This window comes from Miscanthus floridulus, chromosome 9, assembly GCF_019320115.1.
Source record: "Miscanthus floridulus cultivar M001 chromosome 9, ASM1932011v1, whole genome shotgun sequence".
NCBI classification, from domain to species: Eukaryota; Viridiplantae; Streptophyta; class Magnoliopsida; order Poales; family Poaceae; genus Miscanthus; species Miscanthus floridulus.
The window spans coordinates 59,919,880-59,942,830 of record NC_089588.1 but is presented as its reverse complement, the minus strand read 5'-3'; the positions used below and the strand labels follow the sequence as shown (position 1 = coordinate 59,942,830).

The following is a 22,951-nucleotide window of genomic DNA, read 5'->3' as shown; positions in this document are numbered from 1 at the left end:
CTTCTGATATTCCTAGAGAGATTTTTGAGAAGGTTAGCATTGAGGCAAACGAGGATGATGTGGCTCTGTTAGACACCCTTAATGAGGAGCAACGAGTTACATATGATGAGATTATGTCATCGGTTGATACCAGTCACGGGGGTCTCTTCTTTGTGGATGGTCCTGACAGGACCGGAAAGACTTATCTTTACAAAGCCCTTCTCACCACTATATTTAGCCAGAAAAAGATTGTCGTGGCAACAACTACATCTGGTGTTGCGGCCTCAATAATGCCTGATGGCAGAACTGCCCACTCACGCTTCAATATTCCCCTCACCATTGATAATGGGGCCTTCTGCAACTTTACGAAACAGAGTGGTACCGCCAAGCTACTTCGAGCATCATCTCTCATCATTTGGGACGAGGCTACCATGACAAAGAGGTAGTCTGTCGAGGCACTGGACAATAGTCTCCATGATATAATAGACCGACCTGAGCTGTCGTTCGGAGGGAAGACCGTGATGTTCGGTGGAGATTTTAGACATGTTCTTCCTGTTGTTCGAAGAGGGTCGAGAGCTCAGATAGTCGGTGCCTCACTGCGGATGTCATACCTTTGAGGTTCCATGCGACATCTAAAACTAGTGCGCAACATGAGGGCACAGAGTGACCACCCGTGGTTTGCAGCATACCGATTGCGCATCGGTGGAGGTTCTAAGGAGGTGAGTGGTGATGATGAAATCCGTCTTCCTCATAATATATGCGTACCACACACCGGGGAAGATAGTGATCTTGATATTGTAATTGATTGCAAATTCCCTAACCTCAATGTAAATATGTCAAGCAAAGATTATATCACCTCCCGAGCGATATTATCTATGAGAAACGACTAGGTTGATATGATAAATATGAAGATGATAGGACGTTTCTAAGAGGATAAGATGGTGTACCATAGCTTTGACTGTGCGGTAGACAATCCACACGACTACTACCCTCAGGAATTTCTTAACACTTTGACACCCAATGGTCTACCTCCACATGTATTAAAGTTGAAGATTGGATGTCCGATCATATTGCTTAGGAACATTGACCCTATGAACGGACTTTGTAATGGTACTAGGCTTATCATATAGGGGTTCTAAAAGAATACCATAGACGTAGAAATTGTGTTGGGATCGCATGCTAGAAGACGGGTTTTTCTGCCTCTCATACCCTTATGATCGTCAGACGATGAGATGTTCCCTTTTCAATTTAAGCGAAAGCAATTCCCTATTCGTCTCAGCTTCGCAATGACCGTTAACAAGGCACAGGGGCAGATTATCCCTAACGTCAGGGTATACTTGCCGGAACTAGTGTTCTCACACTGCCTATTGCATGTAGCGCTATCAAAAGCCACGACAAGATCAAACATTAGGATTTTGGCCGTGCCGGTTGCTTAGAAGGACGTTAACAATGGGAAAGGAAAAGTGAAGGAGAAGGGGACAAGAAACTGATAAAGGATATATTCACGAAAAATATCGTATATAAAGAGATTCTAACTTCATGAAATGGTAATATCTCATGTGTCGATACATATTTTTTCAAGATAGTCAACAACACTTTAGCTTTAAAAATTAACGAACAATTTATATGCAGGATACATTCAACTATAGCTTCAGCCATTTGCATGCTTCACCTGCAAGAAGTCAGACACCGCATCTTGAAAATCTTATGGACCATTTTTGATTTGTGACCCGCTACAGCTTGTTGGTGTCCGTGCAAAACACGCTCTTTTGATCGAACTATTTTAATTATCTTTTTTCTTGAAGACATATGTAATATTAATGTTCCAAACATCACGTTGCAATATCTTTTTTATGTAACAGTAGAACAGATACTCGTACATATGTTATCATAGTATTAAGTTTTCCCGTTAACAACGCACGGGCATTTACCTAGTAATATAAAATAATCATTTCCTTTAATTCCCTGCTTTGAGATCCGTACCATTTTTAAAAAGGGAGTAATGGAGCAGTTGCCCTTATCTTAAAGGTAAATGTGGAGTGACCTCCGACGGTAAGCGCTCAAATAGTGTGTAGTCTAAGTACCAAGAGTTCAAAAGGCAAAAAAAAAAAAAAAAAAACTGTGAAGAACTCCATTACTATAATAAAATAAATATAAACAATCTAGTGTCTGGAATAGTAAAGGCCGAGATTAGAAGCAATGTAAAATTCTAAAACTGTTTAAATCTCTATTAATGGCTGGCGTGTCATCAATCTCTGGAAAATGTTGATGCTTCACTTGGCCTATGTGCTCAGCTTCTTGGGCCGGCGCCGGCGGCTCTCGGCATCCTCCATCCGCCGCACGGTACGCTCCAGCGCGTCCACACGCTCGGCCAGCGCGCCGATCACCGCGCACTGTTGCGCGCTCTGCTCGCACAGCGCGGCCACCATCTCCATCACCTTCCTCGCGTCCACACCGTCAGAGGCGGCGCCGGCACTTGCAGTCCCCATGGTCTCCAACGGACACGCCGGTTCCTTGCGCGGTGGCTCCTGGTCGTCGGGCGTGGCTGCCACGAGTGCGTTTTCCTCCATCACCATCTCCCACTCGCCCTCCGCGTCCGAATCCTCCGGCTCGTCGACATCAACATTGGCGTCGCCCGGCACCACTTCCTTTTCCTCTCCTCTCCCTCTCCCGCTTTCGCCTCAGGATCGCTGGCGGCTACTGCTTCGTCGACCTCCACCTGGGTGGGCGTGTCAACCGCTGTCTTGATGCTCTCCATCTCACCACCGCGCTCCACGGCGTCTGCCAACTCCGGCGCTGCCGCGCTCTCCTCCACCGTCTCGACGGCCGTCGCCTCAGGTGCGTCGGCCTCTGTCGCGTCCTCCACAGGCGCCGACGCCGGCGCCGGCTTAGTCTCGAGCGCGTCGACGGCGTCCTGCAGCACAAGCACTCGCTTGGTGACCCTCCTCCGGTAGTCGCGCGCGCCGCGCACCGCGTCGAGCCGTAGCAGCATCCTCATCAGCGCCTCGCCCACGGCGACGCGCGCCCTGGGGTCCGTGACTAGGGCCTCCGCCTCGGACGCCATCTTCTTCCGGACTTGCTCCGCCTCGTGCGCGACCTCGCGCACCGCCCGCACCGACTTCCTCGCCAGGAACCCGCGCGCCGCCGCCTGCATCCTCACCACAGCCTCCTTCGCGGACATCGCCGGCGCCACCGGTTTCGCGCGCGCTCCCGGGGCCTTCTGCTTCAGCTCCGGCTCCGGTTCGTTATCCGAGTCGGGCCCGTGGACTGGGATCGAGAACGACGTCTTCGTCTCCCTCGTCTTCCTCGCCCTTGGCGCGGGTTTCGCGGCCGCCGGCTCGGCGCCCGCAAAGATGCCCCTGGTGGACCTGCGGGTGGCCGCGGGCTGCTGCTGGTAGTAAGAGTCGTAGTTGTACGGGGCGTAGCCGTAAGGATTGTAGTCGAAGAACCGCCGATATGCCATCGCCGTTGCTGTCTCAACCCTCGAGCTTTTCTTCTTCGGTGTCTGCGTTTGGAGATGCAATAGGAACGTGGCGTGTTTATATGAGTACTGAGCAAGGGGGCAGGAGGTGCGAGTTGTGGTGTTCTACGAATCGCCTCGGACACGGTGGGGTCAGGTGATTCGGATTCGGCCATGAGCCCACGAGCAGTGGAGCAGTCCGGAGGAGTCCAGTCCAGGGCCTAGGCGTTCGATTGACTATTCTTGTAGCGGCAAATCCGGCGACGACCATGAGTCTTGACCCCTCCTCCGGTAGTCGCGCGCGCCGCGCACCGCGTCGAGCCGTAGCAGCATCCTCATCAGCGCCTCGCCGACGGCGACGCGCGCCCTGGGGTCCGTGACTAGGGCCTCCGCCTCGGACGCCATCTTCTTCCGGACTTGCTCCGCCTCGTGCGCGACCTCGCGCACCGCCCGCACCGACTTCCTCGCCAGGAACCCGCGCGCCGCCGCCTGCATCCTCACCACAGCCTCCTTCGCGGACATCGCCGGCGCCACCGGTTTCGCGCGCGCTCCCGGCGCCTTCTGCTTCAGCTCCGGCTCCGGTTCGTTATCCGAGTCGGGCCCGTGGACTGGGATCGAGAACGACGTCTTCGTCTCCCTCGTCTTCCTCGCCCTTGGCGCGGGTTTCGCGGCCGCCGGCTCGGCGCCCGCAAAGATGCCCCTGGTGGACCTGCGGGTGGCCGCGGGCTGCTGCTGGTAGTAAGAGTCGTAGTTGTACGGGGCGGCATAGTAGTAGCCGTACGGATTGTAGTCGAAGAACCGCCGATATGCCATCGCCGTTGCTGTCTCAACCCTCGAGCTTTTCTTCTTCGGTGTCTGCGTTTGGAGATGCAATAGGAACGTGGCGTGTTTATATGGGTACCGAGCAAGGGGGCAGGAGGTGCGAGTTGTGGTGTTCTACAAATCGCCTCGGACACGGTGGGGTCAGGTGATTCGGATTCGGCCATGAGCCGACGAGCTGCTCTTTTTATATGAAGTCCGGCAAATTAACTCGTGATCGAATTCGAATCAATCAGCCGCAACGGTTCAAGTTTATAGACGCGTTCAAAATCTTGGCTACATCCATTATTGCAACCGCAGGAGATACTAATAGACATGTTTTTACTCTATTTTTTTCTTCTAAACTATCAAATATGTTTATAGTCGCATCGAGAAAAAAAAAGCAATCAAACATTTATGAAAACAACAAAAATATTACTTATCTAATCCTCGGTTTTTTACATGGCAGCTCTCATCATGGATTGCAGTATTACATCATATCCATATAGTTTGCAAAGACATTTATTTAGATTAGTTGGATAACAAGCTGCTCAAATTTTGAGTTCATGGTAAGATTAGTTGGACAATCAACTTATCCATATTTGAACAATAATATGTTTTGTTCTTAGTCAAACCTACGTTAACAAATTAATAGTGGAAATATTTGTATATTAGTGAAAGGTCAAGGTTCAATTTTTATGTTTACAAGCAAGCATGCCCATTCGTTGCAACGGGATCTAATACGTAGTGAGTTGTACCACGAGTCATAAGTTCGAGTCAAAAATTAAATTAACTTAGTTGTAAAAATCTTTGTTTCCTAAGAAGTCAAAGATTAAAATGGATGTGATCTCTTATTTATTATTTGTTTTTATTATTATTATATTTATTAGAACACAAAAAATCAGGTGAAGAAAACAATAAAAACAAAATCAGAAAAGTGGAGCCAGTATCAAAAACATCCACGAGAAAAAATTCTGAGCATACTCAAAACCAAGTAGAAAACGGTCATGATAAAAATTGGAATGTATTTTAGAAAATAGCCACGAAAAAAATCAGAACATATTCGGAGCCTAATAAAAAACATCTAAATGAACGTAAAGCAACACATACTCGAAGCAAGTAAAAACGGACAAACCAGAAAAAAGTGAAAAAGAACAAAAAAAAGAAAGGAAAGAAAGAAATTCTACCCTTCTTTCCTCTTTATTAGATTTCTATTCTTATATTTTTTACATTTGAATTAAGATTCCTATTCTGGTTATTCGGAATTAGAGAGATCTAATTGGATTAAGATTCCTATTTATCCATATTATTATATTTTTCTATTATGATTAAGATTCGTATTCACCCGAAATCATAGAGATCTAGTGGATTAGGATTCCTATTTATATAAAGAGAAGGGCTATAGACAGTTTTTCACATTCATAAAGTTAGTTAAGTAATGGCCGGACAAAAAATAGGTGGAGAGAAATTTTACCTTTTTTATTATTAGGTATAGATATAGATATTTATATATATACAATGTATATATCTATATAATAAAGAGGTAAAATTTTAGACCATTTTCTTTGTTCGTCTATTTTTTTTTTTTTGTCCATCTCCCTCTACTACCATACGATGGAGAGTTTTTTTTGCATCCGGACTTTAATATATAACTTATGCTCATACGAGTTAGAATAGCACTGGTATCAGTTCCACTTCCATGCCGGCTAGAATTCGACGACAAGCAATTGCCTCATATGTGCAGTTGTGTACGAGTTTGATCCGACCCACTGTAACTAAACACGATCGTGTGCGTATGGACGATTATCACTATCTATTTATACTCCTAATAATAAAAAAAACTAACCAGTCCTGACTATCAGTATACCACCTCGTCCGTGTTTCTCCGTGCCAGGAGTCTCGAGGTAACGCTGATAGTAATCCTAATGAATAAATTTCTCCGATCTAATCTGATTTCCTAATAAACTAGATAGCGTGCCTGTGCATTGCTACGAGATAACTAACAATTTATACTGAAAACACATGGATCGTACGATAAAATAACAATACTGTTAAATTAAATGCTAATGTTAAAGTGACATTTAATCAAAAAAGCAAAGTTTATGAATTTAACACAGTCATGGAGCAGCTCACCATGGCACCCACAATGTGCAGCTCACCGTTTCATTCCAGGTAGCTGCGGTGGCAGAGCCCCGTAGGTGGCGACAGCGATGGTAGTAGCGTCGCGGTTGGAGTAGCGCCGACGGCGTTGACGATGGACCCCACGAAGAACTCCAGTTTTGTGTCGAGAAGCGTCCATGCGCTGTCGACTCCAACCCGACAGAACGCGACCTCCGTGGAGCACCCAAGCATGGCCATGGCCACGTACTAGCGGCCGGCGGTGTCAGGCGGCGCCGAGAGCACGATCTCATGGAAGAACACGTCCCTCATGTCTTCTAGCTTGATGGCTCTGCCTGTGACATCCGCATTCCCGTAGCCGTTGGTGGGATGGAGGACCCACCGGCCGTGGACCCTAGACACGCGTTCCGATGAGGACGCCGCCGCGACGTGTTCGCCTACTGGTGGGAGCTCAACGCGGGGGCACGGGCACCGGCGAATGGATTCAGCAGCGTCACGGACGCCGCCTCGTCCATGAGCGCCAGCCACCCACACGAGGAGCCGCACGCCACCTTGTCGCGCACGCCGGGCAGCGTAGTTTACCTTTTACTGAAAGTACCCTATAAATAAGTAGATTAGAGTATCCGACCAAAGGAAGGAATTCCCCTTATATATAGAGGAAGGCTGCTATTCTACTCTACTCTCTTCTCTACTCTACTATCTTTTATTCAATATAGATAGGTTATAGCGCTATATCATTCCTATTCTATGCTTATGCCATAACAAGGATGTTGCTACGCCCCCCCGGGCGAGGGCTCCGCTCGCTCAATTCCACCACCCGTATAGTATGGAATACCCAAATCTAACAAACTGTTCAGTCAAGTATATTCCCCTAATGGGGCGGAGCAACCACTTTCAAGGAGGGAGATCTCTACTAGATAGGAGCGTAGAGATCAGCTCTAGCCAGACAAGACCTTCTTCTCCGGGAACCAGTAGAAGCCGACGCGGTCCAAGTCGGGGTCAAACGGGAGCAGCAGGAGCGGCCTGAAGGTCACGAATGTGACGGCGGCGCGCCGTGGGGAGCAAGCGGATCAGAAGGACGCCGTGTCGTGGCCTGACGCGAGACGCTGCCCGATGGACTCAAGGAGATCCTCTGGCAGGCTGAATCTCCAATCAGGGAGAGGTAGGGACCTTCTCTTAGGATTGGGAGGCTGAGCCAAGGAAGACAGATGACATCCACTATGGTTTACGCAAGAAACAGCAAGCGAGGGCGATGGAACACGTGAGCGTGAAACCAAATGAAAGGAGAAAAAAATTGTCCCTTTTACAAATGCAAAGAGGGAAAGTAATTAAATTTAGGCAGATTTAGCAAGGTTCTCATAAATGCAAAGAGGTTACTTTTGTCTTAATTCTCTTTCCTTCTGTGTTAATTCTTTTTTCTTTTGCTTGTTGTCATGTATGCTAGTGCATGCAAACATGCAATGTGTATATGGATAGCATAATAATTTTTTACTTCCTATTTTACCGTGATTCCTCTATCACATGGCAGACAATATTCAATCAAGGAGAATGGCACGATCAATTAGTAATTAAGATGTCGTGGGATCACAGGCATGGGCAGACGGACGAACCAAAACAAATGTCACACCAAAAAATGTCCACACTTTATTCTTTTTAGTTGTATAGGAGAAGCACACGGATCGCACGAGAAGATAACAATACTGTTAAATTAAATACCAACATTAAAATGACATTTAATCCAAAAAGAAAAGTTTATGAATTTAACAGTCATGGAGTGCGCGGCGTCGCAGGCTTACAAACTCTAGAGCTTCCAGAGATTGGGTTGAATCCAACCTATACCCTCAGAACCCTGCATCTTTTCCTGGACGGGCTTCACTTCGGATGCGCCGGTAACAATATCAACGATCTTCAGTCAATGGACCAAGTCGTATGGATCCCCATACAATGGCTCAGACATATAGATTTTGTTCTCCTTGTACTTGGGTACACTTGTTCCACTAAAGCTTTCATTGAAATGTTTAGACACGAACAGTGTCTGATCACATATCTCCCTCACCCTAGACCACTCTGGCGTACGATCGTGGAGGTTGCACTTATAGATCGCGCTGCTGTAGGTGAAGCTCTGTGTCTCATGGAACATGCTCACCATGGCACCCATAATGTGCAGCTCACCATTTGATTCCAGGTAGCTGCAGTGGCAGAGCCCCGCAGGTGGCAACAGCGATGGCAGCAACGTCGCGGTTGGAGTAGCGCCGGCAACGTTGCTGCTGTAGACGGAGATTTCTCCAGTGTAGTTGATCCCCAAGAACTTGTCTTGGCAATGGACGATGGACCCCATGGAGAACTCTAGTTTGGTGTCAAGCAGCGTCCATGTGCTGTCGACTCCAACCCGGCAGAACTCGACCACCGTGGAGCACCCAAGCAAGGCCATGGCCACACACTCGTGGCCGGCGGTGTCCGGTGGCGCTGAGAGCACGATCCCACGGAAGAAAACGTCCCACATGTCTTCTAGCTTGATGGCTCTACCTGCGGCATCCACGTCCCCATAGCCGTTGGTGGGATGGAGGACCCACCGGTCGTGGACCCTTGGCACGTGTTCCGATGAGAACGTCGCCACGACGTGTTCGCCTACTAGCGGGAGCTCAACACAGGGGGGGCACGAGCACTGGCGAATGGATTCAGCGGCGTCACGGACGCCTCCTCATCCATGAGTGCCAGCCACCCACACGAGGAGCCACACACCACCTTGCCGTGCACGTCGGGCAGCGTCTAGGACAAGACCTTCTTCTCTAGGACGCAGTAGAAGATGACGTGGTCCGAGTCATGGTCGAACAGGAGCAGCAGGAGTAGCCCGAAGGTCGCGAACGGGACAGCGGCGCGCCATGGGGAGCAAGCGGATCGAAAGGACGCCACGTGGTGGCCTAACACGAGACGCTGCCCGATGGACTCGAGGAGATCCTCTGGCAGGCCGGATCTCCAGTTAGGGAGAGGTAGGGACCTTCTCTTGGGATTGGGAGGCTGAGCTATGGAAGACAGATGACGTCAACTATGGTTCACGCAAGAAACAGCAAGCAAGGGCGATGGAACACGTGAGCGTGAAACCAAATGAAAGGAGAAAAAATTTGTCCCTTTTGCAAATCCAAAGAGTGGAAGTAATTAAATATAGACAGATTTGGCAAGGTTCTCAGAAATGCAAAGAAGTTCCTTTTGTCTTAATTCTCTTTCCTTCTGTATTAATTCTCTTTCCTTTTGCTCGTTGCCATGTATGCTGGTGCATGCAAACATGCAATGTGTATATGGATAGAACAATAATTTTCTACTTCCTATTTTGTCGTGATTCCTCTATCACATGGCAGGCAATATTCAATCGAGGAGAATGGCACGATCAATCAGTAATTAAGATGTCGTGGGATCGCAGGCGTGGGCAGACGGACGAACCAAAACAAATGTCGCACCAAAAAATTTCCACACTTTGTTCTTTTTAGTTGTAGGAGAAACACACGGATTACACGATAAGATAACAATACTGTTAAATTAAATACCAACGTTAAAGTGACATTTAATCCAAAAAACAAAGTTTATGAATTTAACACAGTCACGGAGTGCGCGGCGTCGCAGGCTCACAAACTCTAGAGCTTCCAGAGATTGGGTCGAATCCAACCTAGAGCCTCGGAACCCTGCATCTTTTCCTGGACAGGCTTCACTTCGGATGCGCCGGTAGCAATATCAATGATCTCCAGTCGATGGACCAAGTCGTATGGATCCCCATACAATGGCTTAGACATGTAGATTTTGTTCTCCTTGTACTTGGATACACTTGTTCCACTGAAGCTTTTATTGAAATATTTAGACACGAACAGTGTCTAATCACCGATGTCCCTCAGCCTGGACCACTCCGGTGTACGGTCGTGGAGGTTGCACCTGTAGATCGCGCTACTGTAGGTGAAGCTCTGTCTCATGGAACGTGCTCACCATGGCACCCATAATGTGCAGCTCACCGTTTGATTCTAGGTAGTTGCGGTGGCAGAGCCCCGCTGGTGGCGACAGCGATGGCAGCAGCGTCATGGTTGGAGTAGCGCCGGCGGCATTGCTGCTGTAGACAAAGATTTCTCTAGTGTAGTCGATCGCCAAGAACTTGTCCTGGCAGTGGACGATGGACCCAATGGAGAACTCCAGTTTGCTATTGAGCAGCGTCCATGCATTGTCGACTCCAACCCAGCAGAACGCGACCTCCATGGAAAACCCAAGCATGGCCATGGCCACGCACTCGCGGCCAGCGACGTCAGGCGGTGCCGAGAGCACGATCTCACGAAAAAAAATGTCCCACATGTCTTCTAGCTTGATGGCTCTACCTATGGTATCCGCGTCCCTGTAGCCGTTGGTGGAATGGAGGACCCACCGACCGTGGACCCTAGACACATGTTCCGATGAGAATGCCGCCACGATGTGTTCGCCTACTGGTGGGAGCTCAACGCGGGGGGCACGAGCACCGGTGAATGGATTCAGCAACATCTTCGACACCACCTCGTCCATGAGCACCAGCCACCCACACGAGGAGCCACACGCCACCTTGCTGCGCATGTCGGGCAACGTCTTGGACAAGACCTTCTTCTCCGGGACGCAGTAGAAGCTAACGCGGTCCAAGTTGGGGTCGAACAGGAGCAGCAGGAGCGGCCCAAAGTTCATGAACGGGACGGCGGCGCGCCATGGGGAGCAAGCGGATTGGAAGGACGCCGCATCATGGCCTAACGTGAGACGCTGCCCGATGGACTCGAGGAGATCCTCTGGCAGGCCGGATCTCCAGTCAGGGAGAGGTAGGGACCTTCTCTTGGGATTGGGAGGCTGAGCCATGGAAGACAGATGACATCAACTATGGTTCATGCAAGAAACAGCAAGCGAGGGCGATGGAACACGTGAGCATGAAACCAAATGAAAGGAGGAAAAATCTGTCCATTTTGCAAATGCAAAGAGGGGAAATAATTAAATATAGGCAGATTTGGCAAGGTTCTCAGAAATGCAAAGAGGTTCCTTTTGTCTTAATTCTCTTTCCTTCTATGTTAATTCTCTTTCCTTTTTCTCGTTGCCATGTATGCTGGTGCATGCAAACATGCCATGTGTATATGGATAGCACAATAATTTTTTACTTTCTATTTTGCCATGATTCCTCTATCATATGGCAGGCAATATTCAATCAAGGAGAATGACACGATCAATCAGTAATTAAGATGTTGTGGGATCGCAGGCGTGGGCAGACGGACGAACCAAAACAAATGTCGTACCAAAAAATGTCCACACTTTGTTCTTTTTAGTTATAGGAGAAACACATAGATCGCACGAGAAGATAATAATACTGTTAAATTAAATACCAACGTTAAAGTGACATTTAATCAAAAAACAAAGTTTATGAATTTAACACAGTCACGGAGTGCGCGGCATCGTAGACTCACAAACTCTAGAGCTTCCAGAGATTGGGTCGAATCCAACCTAGAGCCTCGGAACCCTGCATCTTTTTCTTGATGGGCTTCACTTCGGATGTGCCGGTAGCAATATCAACGATCTCCAGTCGATGGACCAAGTCGTATGGATCCCCATACAATGGCTTAGACATATAGATTTTGTTCTCCTTGTACTTGGATACACTTGTTCCACTGAAGCTTTCATTGAAATGTTTAGACACAAACAGTGTCTGATCACAGATGTCCCTCACCCTAGACCACTCCAGCGTACGGTCGTGGAGGTTGCACCTATAGATCGCACTGTTGTAGGTGAAGCTCTATGTCTTGTGGACATGCTCATCATGGCACTCATAATGTGCAGCTCACCGTTTGATTCTAGGTAGCTGCGGTGGCAGAGCCCCGCAGGTGGCGACAGCGATGGCGACAACGTCGCGGTTGGAGTTGTGCCGGCGGCATTGCTGCTATAGACGAAGATTTCTCTAGTACAGTCGGTCGCCAAGAACTTGTCTTGGCAGTGGACGATGGACCCCATGGAGAACTCTAGTTTGGTGTCAAGCAGTGTTCATGCGCTGTCGACTCCAACCCAGCAGAACGCGACCTCCGTGGAGCACCCAAGCATGGTCATGGCCACGCACTCGCAGCCGGCGGCGTTAGGCGACGCCGAGAGCACGATCTCACGGAAGAAAACGCCCCACATGTCTTCTAGCTTGATGGCTCTGCCTGCGGCATCCGCGTCCCCGTAGTCGTTTATGGGATGGAGGACCCACCGACCGTGAACCCTAGACACGCGTTCCGATGAGAACGCCACCGCGACGTGTTCGCCAACTGGCGGGAGCTCAATACGGGGGGCATGAGCACTGGCGAATGGATTCAGTAGCATCACGGACGCCGCCTCGTCCATGAGCGCCAGCCACCCACACGAGGAGCCATACGCCACCTTGCCGCGCACGTCGGGCAGCGTCTTGGACAAGACCTTCTCTAGGACGCAGTAGAAGCTGACGCGGTCCAAGTCGGGGTCGAATAGGAGCGGCCCGAAGGTCACGAATGGGATGGCGACGCGCCATGGGGAGCAAGTGGATCGGAAGGACGCCGCGTCGTGGCCTGACACGAGACGCTGCCCGATGGACTTGAGGAGATCCTCTGGCAGGCCGGATCTCCAGTCAGAGAGAGGTAGTGACCTTCTCTTGGGATTCGGATGTTAAGCCATGGAAAACAGAAGACATCAACTATGGTTCACACAAGAAACAGCAAGCGAGGGCGATGTAACACGTGAGCGTGAAACCAAATGAAAGGAGGAAAAAATTGTCTCTTTTGCAAATGCAAAGAGGAAAAGTAATTAAATATAGGCAGATTTAACAAGGTTCTCAGAAATGCAAAGAGGTTTCTTTTGTTTTAATTCTCTTTCCTTCCGTGTTAATTCTCTTTCCTTTTGCTCGTTGCCATGTATGCTGGTGCATGCAAACATGCCATGTGTATATGGATAGCACAATAATTTTTTACTTTTTATTTTGTCGTGATTCCTCCATCACATGGCAGGCAATATTCAATCAAGGAGAATGGCACAATCAATCAGTAATTAAGATGTCGCGGGATCGTAGGTGTGGGCAGACAGACGAACCAAAACAAATGTCGCACAAAAAAATATACACACTTTGTTCTTTTTAGTTGTAGGAGACAAACATCATCTATTTTTTTTTTCATGGTTTCTGTTTATGTTTCTGCCTGTTCCGTGGTTGGTCAGATGTTTTTTTTTCTTTTTTCTTTTTTTCTTTCCTAATATTAAGCGGGAGAGGTAGTCCGTCCGCGGGTGTTTTTAGATTCCGTTTTCACGTTGTTTTATTTTTTTAGTTTCGTCCATCTTTTTTTTTGTTTTTTCTGTTTTGCCTCTTTTTTTCTAGGTTTCCTCATGTGTTTTTTTCGGTGTTTTTCCCCTTTTTACTCTTCTATAAAATAAAATTTTTGTCTGCTCTGACTTTTCCTTTCTTTTTGTGGTTTTTGTGTTTTTCAAACTATATAACTCTCATTTTTATTTCTTACTAATGCTTTAATCTCTAGTACTAAATCACCTAGTCGTATTTTTTAATGAGTATTTTCAACTTTTTAATAGATATTTTCACCACGAATTTGTTGCATCTATTATATTCTCTGCTCGTGTTATGTTACATTCACGTGTCCACTTCCTAATCCATGTGTTTATCACCGGTTTTATCTTCATGTCGGGGTAGAGGTAGCTTTGTTCTCCTTCCCTCTCTTCGGGTCCTAACCTGTTCCACATCTAGAGTCTCATTAGCATGTGCAAATGAATTGGCATAGACCTATGGGAGCCCTCGAGAGGGCGTAGGAGAATAATAACGATGAGGCAAGACAAAGGACACATAAAGCATACTGAAATTATGAGGACCTGCTATTAGGATGAATGACAGTGGAGCAATCGACTGACCCTCACGTGATCCAACTACTTGCCGGGCTGACCTCCACCAACCGTTGCGTGCACCAATGGCATGGACACGTCTCCCATGCATGCCACTCTTCTCCATCGTTAAGGACACTAAGGATTGCACGCTCGCTCAACCGCAGTCATCGGGCCATGCCTATGCCGCGTCCACTCAAGCACCACTAGAGCCACGCCGACATGAGTGTCGTACCGCCCCATCGCGTCATTGCACAGTGCTAGCCCATGTCTTTGTCGGTGTTTGGCGCACTGACATCCTAGGTTGCCTGATGGTGACAATAGGCGCGCGTGCTGTCGTGGCCGCTGTGCCCACGCATGGCTTCGCCTTGTAGCCACAATCTTGCCACCAACAATGCATTAAATTATTCTCCCGTTGTAACACACGGCATATATATTTGCTAGTATAATATTAAAGAAACAAAATTTCTTCACTCATTCTTTTCGTCCCCTCCCAAACTACCAGGGTAATTGAGTGTTTCTTTCGTACCGATTTTTTTTACTTCTCAATATGTACTAATGCCCTCTGTGTCTTGAATGCGATCTGAACTCATGTCCCATAGTTATACAAGTTAGGGCAACTCACGATGATGAGTATGAATCCGATCTCAATACATATTAGGTCGCATCCTACGTCGTATGTTACCCGGACTCATGATCTAAGCTCATATGAGTTAAAACAACTCATAGCTAGCCATGATACGGAGTCCAATTCCATACTTCTATATCTATATCTATACCTAATAATCAAGATGCAAATTTTTCACCTCTTTTTTGGTTCCATTTTTTTGGTCTGGCCTTCCACCTACTTGTGAGGACGGTGAAAACTCAATTCCTAATCCAAATCCAAATAGGAAAAAAAGAGAGTAGAATTCTATTCCTAATAATATTGTTATAAACAGCAATTTTCTTTTTTGCCGTAGAGACCAACAAGACTGGCCTTCCAACTACTTGTGAGGATGGTGAAAACCCAATTCCTAATCCAAATCCAAATAGGAAAAAAAGAGTAGAATTCTATTCCTAATAATATTATTATAAACAGCAATTTTCCTTTTTGCCTTAGAGAACAACGAGAGGACGGGAACGAGAACGGAGTCCAATCCAGATGCCTGTTTCCGTAAGTTCGGATTTCTTTTCCCTTCGAGAGCATGTTCTTTTTTTCCCTATTTAATGGCTGGTCCCATATAGAGGATAGAGCACACATTCTCTCTTTTTTATATTTTTTCTCCCTTTCCCTTATCGTTTCTTGTCCGGTTGGTTCCTCTATTTCTTTGTTACAAACTTTGTTTAGATTTCTCATGATTTTTTCCTTTTTCCATGTTCAAGTAATAATATGAAAATAGAAATAGAAATAGAAAGACAAATAACAATATAGTAATAATGAATATATTCAAGAGCACGTTCTTTTCCCTATTTATTGGCTGGTCCCGTATAGAGCAGAGAGCACACGTCCTCTCTTTTTTATATTTTTTGTTCTCCTTTCCCCTATCGTTTCATGCTTGGTCAGTTCCTATATTTCTTTGTTATAAACTCGTATTTGGATTTCTCATGATTTTTTTCCTTTTTTTTCCATGTTCAAGTAATAACTACGAAAATAAAAATAGAAAGATGACTAACAATATTACAATGGACATAAATATACACAACTATATCTATACTATCTAATAATAATGGTACAATTTCAGCCCATTTTTTCGTCCATTTATTTTTTTTGTCCCTCTCCCTTTAACTACCGGACAATGAAGAGTTTCTTCCATCTGGACTTTATATATATATATATATATATATATATATATATATATATATATATATATATATATATATATATATATATATATATATATATATATATATATATATATATATATAACCCGTGCTTATATAAGTTAAAATAGCTCTTGTCTAGCACGATACGGAGTCTGATTCTAAAATATATTGGGTCCGTGCTCATATGCATTAGAACAACTCTTGTCTAGTGATGATACATACGGAGTCCGATTCAAATATATATATAATAAAAGAGTTTCTTAGTTTTGTTTTTTTTAATTTTTTTTTATCTCCAAGGATGTCTGATTCTGTTATTCTCATGTCATACAGTTTTAAGTTTTTCCACGTTAGGTCCATGTCGTATGGGTTTAAGTTTCTTTTTTTTCAGGTTTTGTTCCTTTATTTTTCCTTGTCTGTTTTTCTTCCACGTTCTACTTCCTTTTTTTTACCTTTTCTTTTGTCACGTTCGGTCTCTGAATGTTGACTCCCGAGTCTTTTTCTTCGTTTGATTTTATATATTGTTTCGTTCTAATTTGTTCTGTTGTTTCCATAAAATTAAAAAAATACAAATATAATATTATGGATCTTTTAACTCTTGGTAAAATAATTTTTTTATTATAACCGGTTAAACTTTTGATCTAACTAATCAAATTTTAAATTGAAATATTGACCAATTTGTTGTTTGTCTGGTCTAAATAAGTTTGTCTCTAAACTCAGTGCAATCTCAAACAATGGTTACATGTGGCAAACTTAAAAAAAAGTCTCCCGTCATATTCATCATAATCATCAGCAGATATGTTAGTTCTTGATTATGGGCCTATAAAGAAAGTCGTATAACTCGATATTTCACTATATCAATGCATATAGATGGTAAATATTTATGTGCTTTGTAACTGGAGGAGAAAAAAACTATAAAGATTGTATTTTAAATTCGATATGGACTTAATAGGATATTGTTGTATTATTGTCAATATTAGCTTATATTATAGATGTCATGATCATCGGATTGAATCTCTATAAAAAAGTAAAATATAAATAGATATATACCATTTTGTCATCTTCTTCATAAATGTAAAATAGTTTTTTTCTTCCATTACAACGCACGGGCATATTTTTAGTTAATATAAAGAGCCAAAATTTATGTCGTAATAATTTTCTTTAGCCTCTTCTATCCAACTCGGTTTGTTCCCGTGTTACCCGACTCCATCGTGTTTTACTTTTTCAGACAGTCCACAGTTCCTTTTATTTTTTTTGTCTCAATTTTTCCCGAGTCTACCCACGCGCTCAACTCGTTGGCCTCGCACGTTTCACCAGCAGTGCGCCCCACTCGCCTTCGCACCCGCTCCTCAAAGTCTGTTATGTCGGCCCTATGCACTGCACCACGCCTGTGCCTTGTCGGCTCTGCGCCCTCACCACACCACGCAAACCGTGCAGATTCCGAGCCCTGCCAGCTATGCATGCGCCAAGAGCCCGGACTCTTTGTGCTACGCCGGCCGCATGTGCCCTGTGCAATGAAGAACCACCTGTGGCCCGTGCATGACTATTCTGGTGAAGATGGACGACTAACCTGTGTGTGTTGTAAGATGCTTTAAAGGTATCAATACATATCATCGTCGAGGGTGTCAATATAATATTGTTGCCACCGGATTCAAAGATGACAGAACTCTGAATGTGAGGAAGATGTTAACAACTTAAGAGTGAAAAAAAACAACACGTTACAATGCACAGACATTTTTGCTAGTATTACTTATTAGGTTTCATTGCAACATATGTGTTTTTGCTAGTAAAAAACAGAAAAGAAAAAGGAAAAAGTGGCGGAACAGACGATGGGAAAACCTGCGGAAGAACTCAGAACTACCACAAAAAAAACCGGACCATGTAAAAACAGAAAAGAAGAAAACAAAAAGAAACGGATCAGAAAAAAAGCGGAACGAACCAAACGGAAAAGAAGAAAACATAAAAGGCGGCGGATGACAGAAAAAGCGGACCAAACGTATAAAACAGAAAAGAAATGATGGAAATTAAGAAATTCTTCCCTCGTTTAATATTAGGTTAAGATAAAATTAACACGTTTTCTTTTCCCTCGATTCGATTCCAAGTACCATGCTTTGACCATTATTTCTGGTTTGTGATGTAATACATGACTTCAAATTGGTAGGGTATCAAAGTATTTTTGGTTGCGATATGATTGTCGATGTTTGACCACTGATAGCCTGTCACGGGGTCCTCGGGGCAGTATGTTCCGGGCTTCAGCGTATGCAGAACTCGACAGTTAACGCAAGAGACAGTCGATTTATCCTGATTCGGGCCCTCGATCATAGATCGAATAATAGCCCTACGTCCAGTCGACATTAGCCTTTGCGTTGGATTGGTTGTAAAGTGTCGCGTTGTACAATTGTTGTCTGAACCCCCGATCCAAGGAGCCCTGCCCTCCTTTATATAGTCAGGAGGCCAGATTCCTAGTCAGTTTACAATGAGAGTTCCTAGTAGAATTACAGAATAATACTACTACTAAGATTACAGAGGAAGAATCCTAGTTAGGCTAGTTCTTCTCCCTTCCTTGCGGGGTATCCCGTGGGTCCCGCACCAACAAGCCCCCGAGCACTTCATAGTTGAGTTCTGGAAGCCTCGTCTTGTTCCTTTAAGTTTTGTCGAGCAGGAACAAGCGTCGTCCAAGTGCTTTCTTGAGCAAAACCGTGCAGCGCTTCGTGGGATCTTTGCGTGGTGTGTACCTTCTTGAAGAAAAAAGTACCCCCATTTGGATGTAGCCCCCGAGCCTCTTGCTGTTTGGTACAAGGAGCTTGAGGGTCTTTCCTTGAAATCTTCCTGATTCTTCGTTGAAAGGTTCCTGAGCATATACCCGGTTTCCTTGTTGAAAAGAGCTCTGATTTAGCTATGTTCGGGTTCTTTTGTCGAAAAGAGCTCGGATATAGCTATGTCCAGGTTCTTTTTGTCTTGTGGCCTTGAAGTCGTCTGTCTTGAAGAATTGTTCTGAGTGATGTGCGCTTTTTTTGAAGGAAAAAGTGCACTCACTGAGTGTAGCCCCCGAGCCTCTTGCTATTTGGAACAAAAAGTTGGAGGGTCTTGGGTCTGAGTTGTTCGAAAGAACTATATACCTCTCCTTTTGCAGCCCCAAGCATATATCCGGGTTGTTTTGTTCAGGAAGAACTCGGATGCAGAGTCTTTGCTTATTCTCTGGTGGTCTGCTGTTGTTAGATGTAGTTGTATGGTGGTGGTTAAGTGTAAATGCCTTTTGTTCACGGGTTATACTGTGTTGGTATATTCTTCCGAATATACTCATCTTTGAGTACTGTTCCTTCACGCCTGAGTCCTCTTTCACTGAATTCTGTCTTTTCACTGTGTCCTTCATTAAGCTTGTTTCGTTGGTGCTCCTAGTCCATGTGCACCGCTCCTTCGGTCTATAAATACCCTCCTGGAGTGCTGTCTTGATTCGTTGAGCGTTTTGTTTTTTGTTCTGAAGCCTCTACAGTTATGAATATGGTAGTTTGTGAGATAGAGTAGCCCTCGGGCGTGTTTCGTAGTTCCTGTGTGTCTTATCGTAGCTGGAGGAAGTCTTGTGATAGGGATTAGAGGTAGGCTAATCCCGCAGCAGCAATGTACCAGGATGTACGTGGTGGTAGTTGGAGGAAGTCTTGTGATGTGGGCTTCATTCCTTCATCTGGCAGTTCTGGGTTGATCCTCGTCGCCTGTCCTGAGACTGTCCGGTGCAGATCAACACCATATCCAGCATCACATCGGTCTTGGGTAGACAGATGCCTGCCGGCCTTCTCTGCTCCATGTTGTCCTGCCGTGCTGCTGATTTCCATCTTAGATGCACTGCGTCCGTCCTTTGAAGAAAACAGTGTAGCCAAGGGCGGTTTGTCCTTCTGAGTAGCAATTTGGGACACGTAGTCGTTCCAGAGCCTAGCCGTGTTCGGGTTCCTTTTTGCTACTTTGCTTTTTGTGGTACCGAGTTCGTTGGGTCTTGTAAGATTTATAATCTTCTATTTTTGAAGTCGCTTGTAATGGAAAGAATCTTGTCTTCTGAGTTGTCATTTATTTTTCTGCTGTAGTTCCGGTTGTTCATGAGATTCCCAAGTTCTTTCCGTAAGAACCGAGTTCTTATGTTCCTTGTGAGGTAGCCCTTCTTTTCTTCATTGTTGACGGGTTGTTTTTGCAGTAATCTAATAACTCTGCAGTAGTGCTAGATGGATAAGTCTGAAATCTACCCGTTGAATTGTACCGTTGTGTGGATTTGTGCCCTCTGTCATTTTAGCTGTGTCAGTAAATGGACCATTGCATTCTCACACGGTGCTTTAACAGGCCTGGTGGGCCGTTTTTATCGCTGTAAAATCTATTTAATGACCCTTCATCTTCTCTTTCTTTACTGCCCTTCTCTTGCCTTGAAACCCTAGCTTTCAGAAATCCGCCGTCGCCATTGCCGCCGCCATCTTAGCACCGCCGTCCAAGCCTTCTCTTCCCCTAGTTCCTTCTTGCCTCCGTTAGTACATGGGTAGGAAGAAAACCGTGAGCAAGTCCCAGGAAACCTTCATGGACGAGGAGTCGTCTCTTTCCATGATCGAAAACTAGGAGTTCGTGGCCATGAGGGCTGCCCAGAAAGCTTGGCCGGCTCCAACTGCGACTGAAGACCAACTTCGTGAGCTTGTCGGCGATGGTCTGATCCAGAGCAAGGCCATTGCTGAACGGAGAGTTCCAGGCGAACATCGGGTCCCTGCTCTAGGTCCTGGTGAGATCATCCTTTTCGTCTCTTTAATCCGTGCCGGTCTTTGCCTTCCTGCTTCCACCTTCCTTCATCAATTTCTTGGTTATTTTGGGGTTAGTCTGAACCATCTAACTCCCAATGCCGTCCTCCATATTTCTATTTTCGTACACTTCTGTGAAGCTTTCCTTGGAATTCCTCCTTCTCTTTCTCTTTTCTATCACTTTTTCGTCTGAAGCCTCAACCCCGCCGTGAAGATACCAATGTTCTTGGCAGCTATGGAATTCAGTTTCGCCAGGGTCTAAAAAGCAAGTTCTTTGACTATGACCTGGTTGATTTTGTGAGGGATTGGCGCGCTGATTGGTTCTATGCCGCCAATTTGATTCCTTCTCTTGTCGTGCATTCTAGATTTGGTCCCTCGGTTAACGTCCTATGGGAAAAGAACTCCCTGACTCCAGTCGAGCTCCAGGCGATCCAGCCATTCCTTGAGCGGATAAGCACTCTAAAACAGCAGGGCTTGACCAGTTTCGGAATCATCTCAAGTTTTCTTCGCCGTCGTGTCCAACCTCTGAAGGAGCGAGAGAACTTTGGCTTCGAGTACTCTGGGGCTGAGGATCCTTCGCGAATGGTCCCTGCTCTTGAGTTGACCAATGAGGAAGTTCTCAAGCGTCTTCAGAAGATGCTGAAGGGGGCAAGCGTTGTCCTGCTTACTGTCTCTGAGTTCTCTGCCAACAACCTCCTCCAGCTGTGAGTAGTTTTCTCTTCTACTTTTTGTATTTCTTTTGCTGTATCTATTTTTGCTTAATTTTCCTTGTCTTGTTGTTTTATTCTTTTTGTAGGAATTGGGGCGCAACTTTGTTGACCCGATCTCTCTTGATGCCGCCCCTGCCGTGGTGAATACTAGGGAGAACCTTGCTGGGGCTTCTGTAACCAGTAAGTTCCCAATCACCACTGTGTTTCCTAGAGTTTCTTCCGGAGTTGTTGATGTATATGAAGAATATGTTCCACGTCCAGTCCCTCGAGGTCCTCATAGTGTCTTGAAGAGGGGGCGAGCAGATGGTTCTTCATCTAGTTTACCCGCTTCCAAGAAGTCTCGCCAGCCAAGTACTCGTCCAGGTACTCCAGTTGTAGCTAGCATGCTCTTAGGTGAGCATATTAATACACTCTGTTCCTTTGCCTTCTTGTTTTTGTCTTGAACCGAGTACTTTTGTTCTTTTTTTAGCTGGTGCTATGGTGGCCTTGGCCGAGACTGAGGAAGAAGAGGGTGATGACGCACCCCTTATCACATGGCGGTGAGTTATTTTTCTTATTTTGCTGCTATCGAATCCCTCCTCTTTGTTTTGACTTTGGTCTTGACTTTTTGTAGTAAGCGGTCGTCGGGTATGAGTTCTTCTGAGGCTCCTGCTCTGGGTTCTTCTATGGCTCCAGAGCCGGGTTCTTCCGTAGCTCTGGTACCGAGTTCTTCCGGGGCTCCGGTACTGGCTATACCGCTCCTACCGCCTAGTGGCAGGGATGTTTTTGCTACCGTGGTTCCTCCCACGAGGTCTTCTTTTTGTTTTATGAAGAAGAAGATAGCTGGGTGAGTGGATTCTTGTTTCATCTCTTTGCTTCTGTTCTCCTTTTCTCTTGTTCTCATTGGCGAGTTCTTTTATCAACTTTCAGGCCTTCGTCTTCTCTCGTCCCCCGTCGACTTCTTCTCAGCCCTCTGTTGTGCCGCCGAGTACTGAGCCTCAGGATTCGCAGTGCACTGTTAGTGAAGTGGTTGTGGGGGCGACAAGGCCTTCCGGTGACGATGCTACTGCTGTCTTGGCTGCCCCGGAGGTGATCGTGGCCATTGCCTCATCTAGGGAGGCAGCCGGGACTTCCCATGATGTGTCTTTGGCCTTGTCTTCTCCGCGTCGGCCGTCTTCTCCCTCCGCTCCTCTTTCTGCTGAAGATGTGGTTCATCAATTCGATGCCACTCATCGGTTGTCAGAGTTGACCGCTTCTTGGGGAGAGTTCGCGACCTTTGCGACTTCTTTTGGAGAAAAACTCCAAGTAAGTTTTCTAAAGTTCTTTCTTTGGATGTCCGTCTTTCTCCTGTTCTTATGCCTTCTTTCTCTCTTTCTTTTTTGTTCAGTCCTTCTCTCGGGACCATACCAGCTTCTTCTTCTCGTCGGAAACTGAGAAGAAGTTGTCTTCTGAGTTGAGCGCCCTGAAGGCAG

The 22,951-nt window shown here is 46.0% G+C and overlaps 3 protein-coding genes across 3 annotated transcripts; all 3 read right to left on the bottom strand.

Annotated features, from left to right (window-relative positions):
* Positions 1–2,548: 2,548 nt before the first annotated feature.
* Positions 2,549–3,442, bottom strand: LOC136479992 (BAG family molecular chaperone regulator 6-like). Its single transcript, XM_066477681.1, has one exon. The coding sequence runs from the start codon at positions 3,440–3,442 to the stop codon at positions 2,549–2,551; it is 894 nt and encodes a 297-aa protein (XP_066333778.1).
* Positions 3,443–3,676: 234 nt separating this feature from the next.
* On the bottom strand, positions 3,677–4,252 carry LOC136479991 (uncharacterized). The gene has a single exon (XM_066477680.1). It carries the CDS (start codon positions 4,250–4,252, stop codon positions 3,677–3,679), a length of 576 nt encoding a protein of 191 aa, XP_066333777.1.
* An 8,121-nt stretch (positions 4,253–12,373) lies between these two features.
* Positions 12,374–20,752, bottom strand: LOC136479990 (uncharacterized). The gene is made up of 2 exons (XM_066477679.1): positions 20,682–20,752; positions 12,374–12,989 (listed from the first exon to the last, which is right to left on the bottom strand). The coding sequence occupies exons 1-2, from the start codon at positions 20,750–20,752 to the stop codon at positions 12,374–12,376; spliced, it is 687 nt and encodes a 228-aa protein (XP_066333776.1).
* Between the last annotated feature and the right edge of the window lie 2,199 nt (positions 20,753–22,951).

Excerpts from the sequence above, each read along its gene's own strand:
- LOC136479992 (XM_066477681.1), bottom strand. The coding sequence starts at position 3,442 with ATGGCATATCGGCGGTTCTTCGACTACAATCCTTACGGCTACGCCCCG.
- LOC136479991 (XM_066477680.1), bottom strand. The coding sequence starts at position 4,252 with ATGGCATATCGGCGGTTCTTCGACTACAATCCGTACGGCTACTACTAT.
- LOC136479990 (XM_066477679.1), bottom strand. The coding sequence starts at position 20,752 with ATGTTCGCCTGGAACTCTCCGTTCAGCAATGGCCTTGCTCTGGATCAG. Across the intron at positions 12,990-20,681 it reads ATCGCCGACAAGCTCACGAA|GTCACTACCTCTCTCTGACT; the intron begins GTTGGTCTTCAG and ends TCCCAAGAGAAG.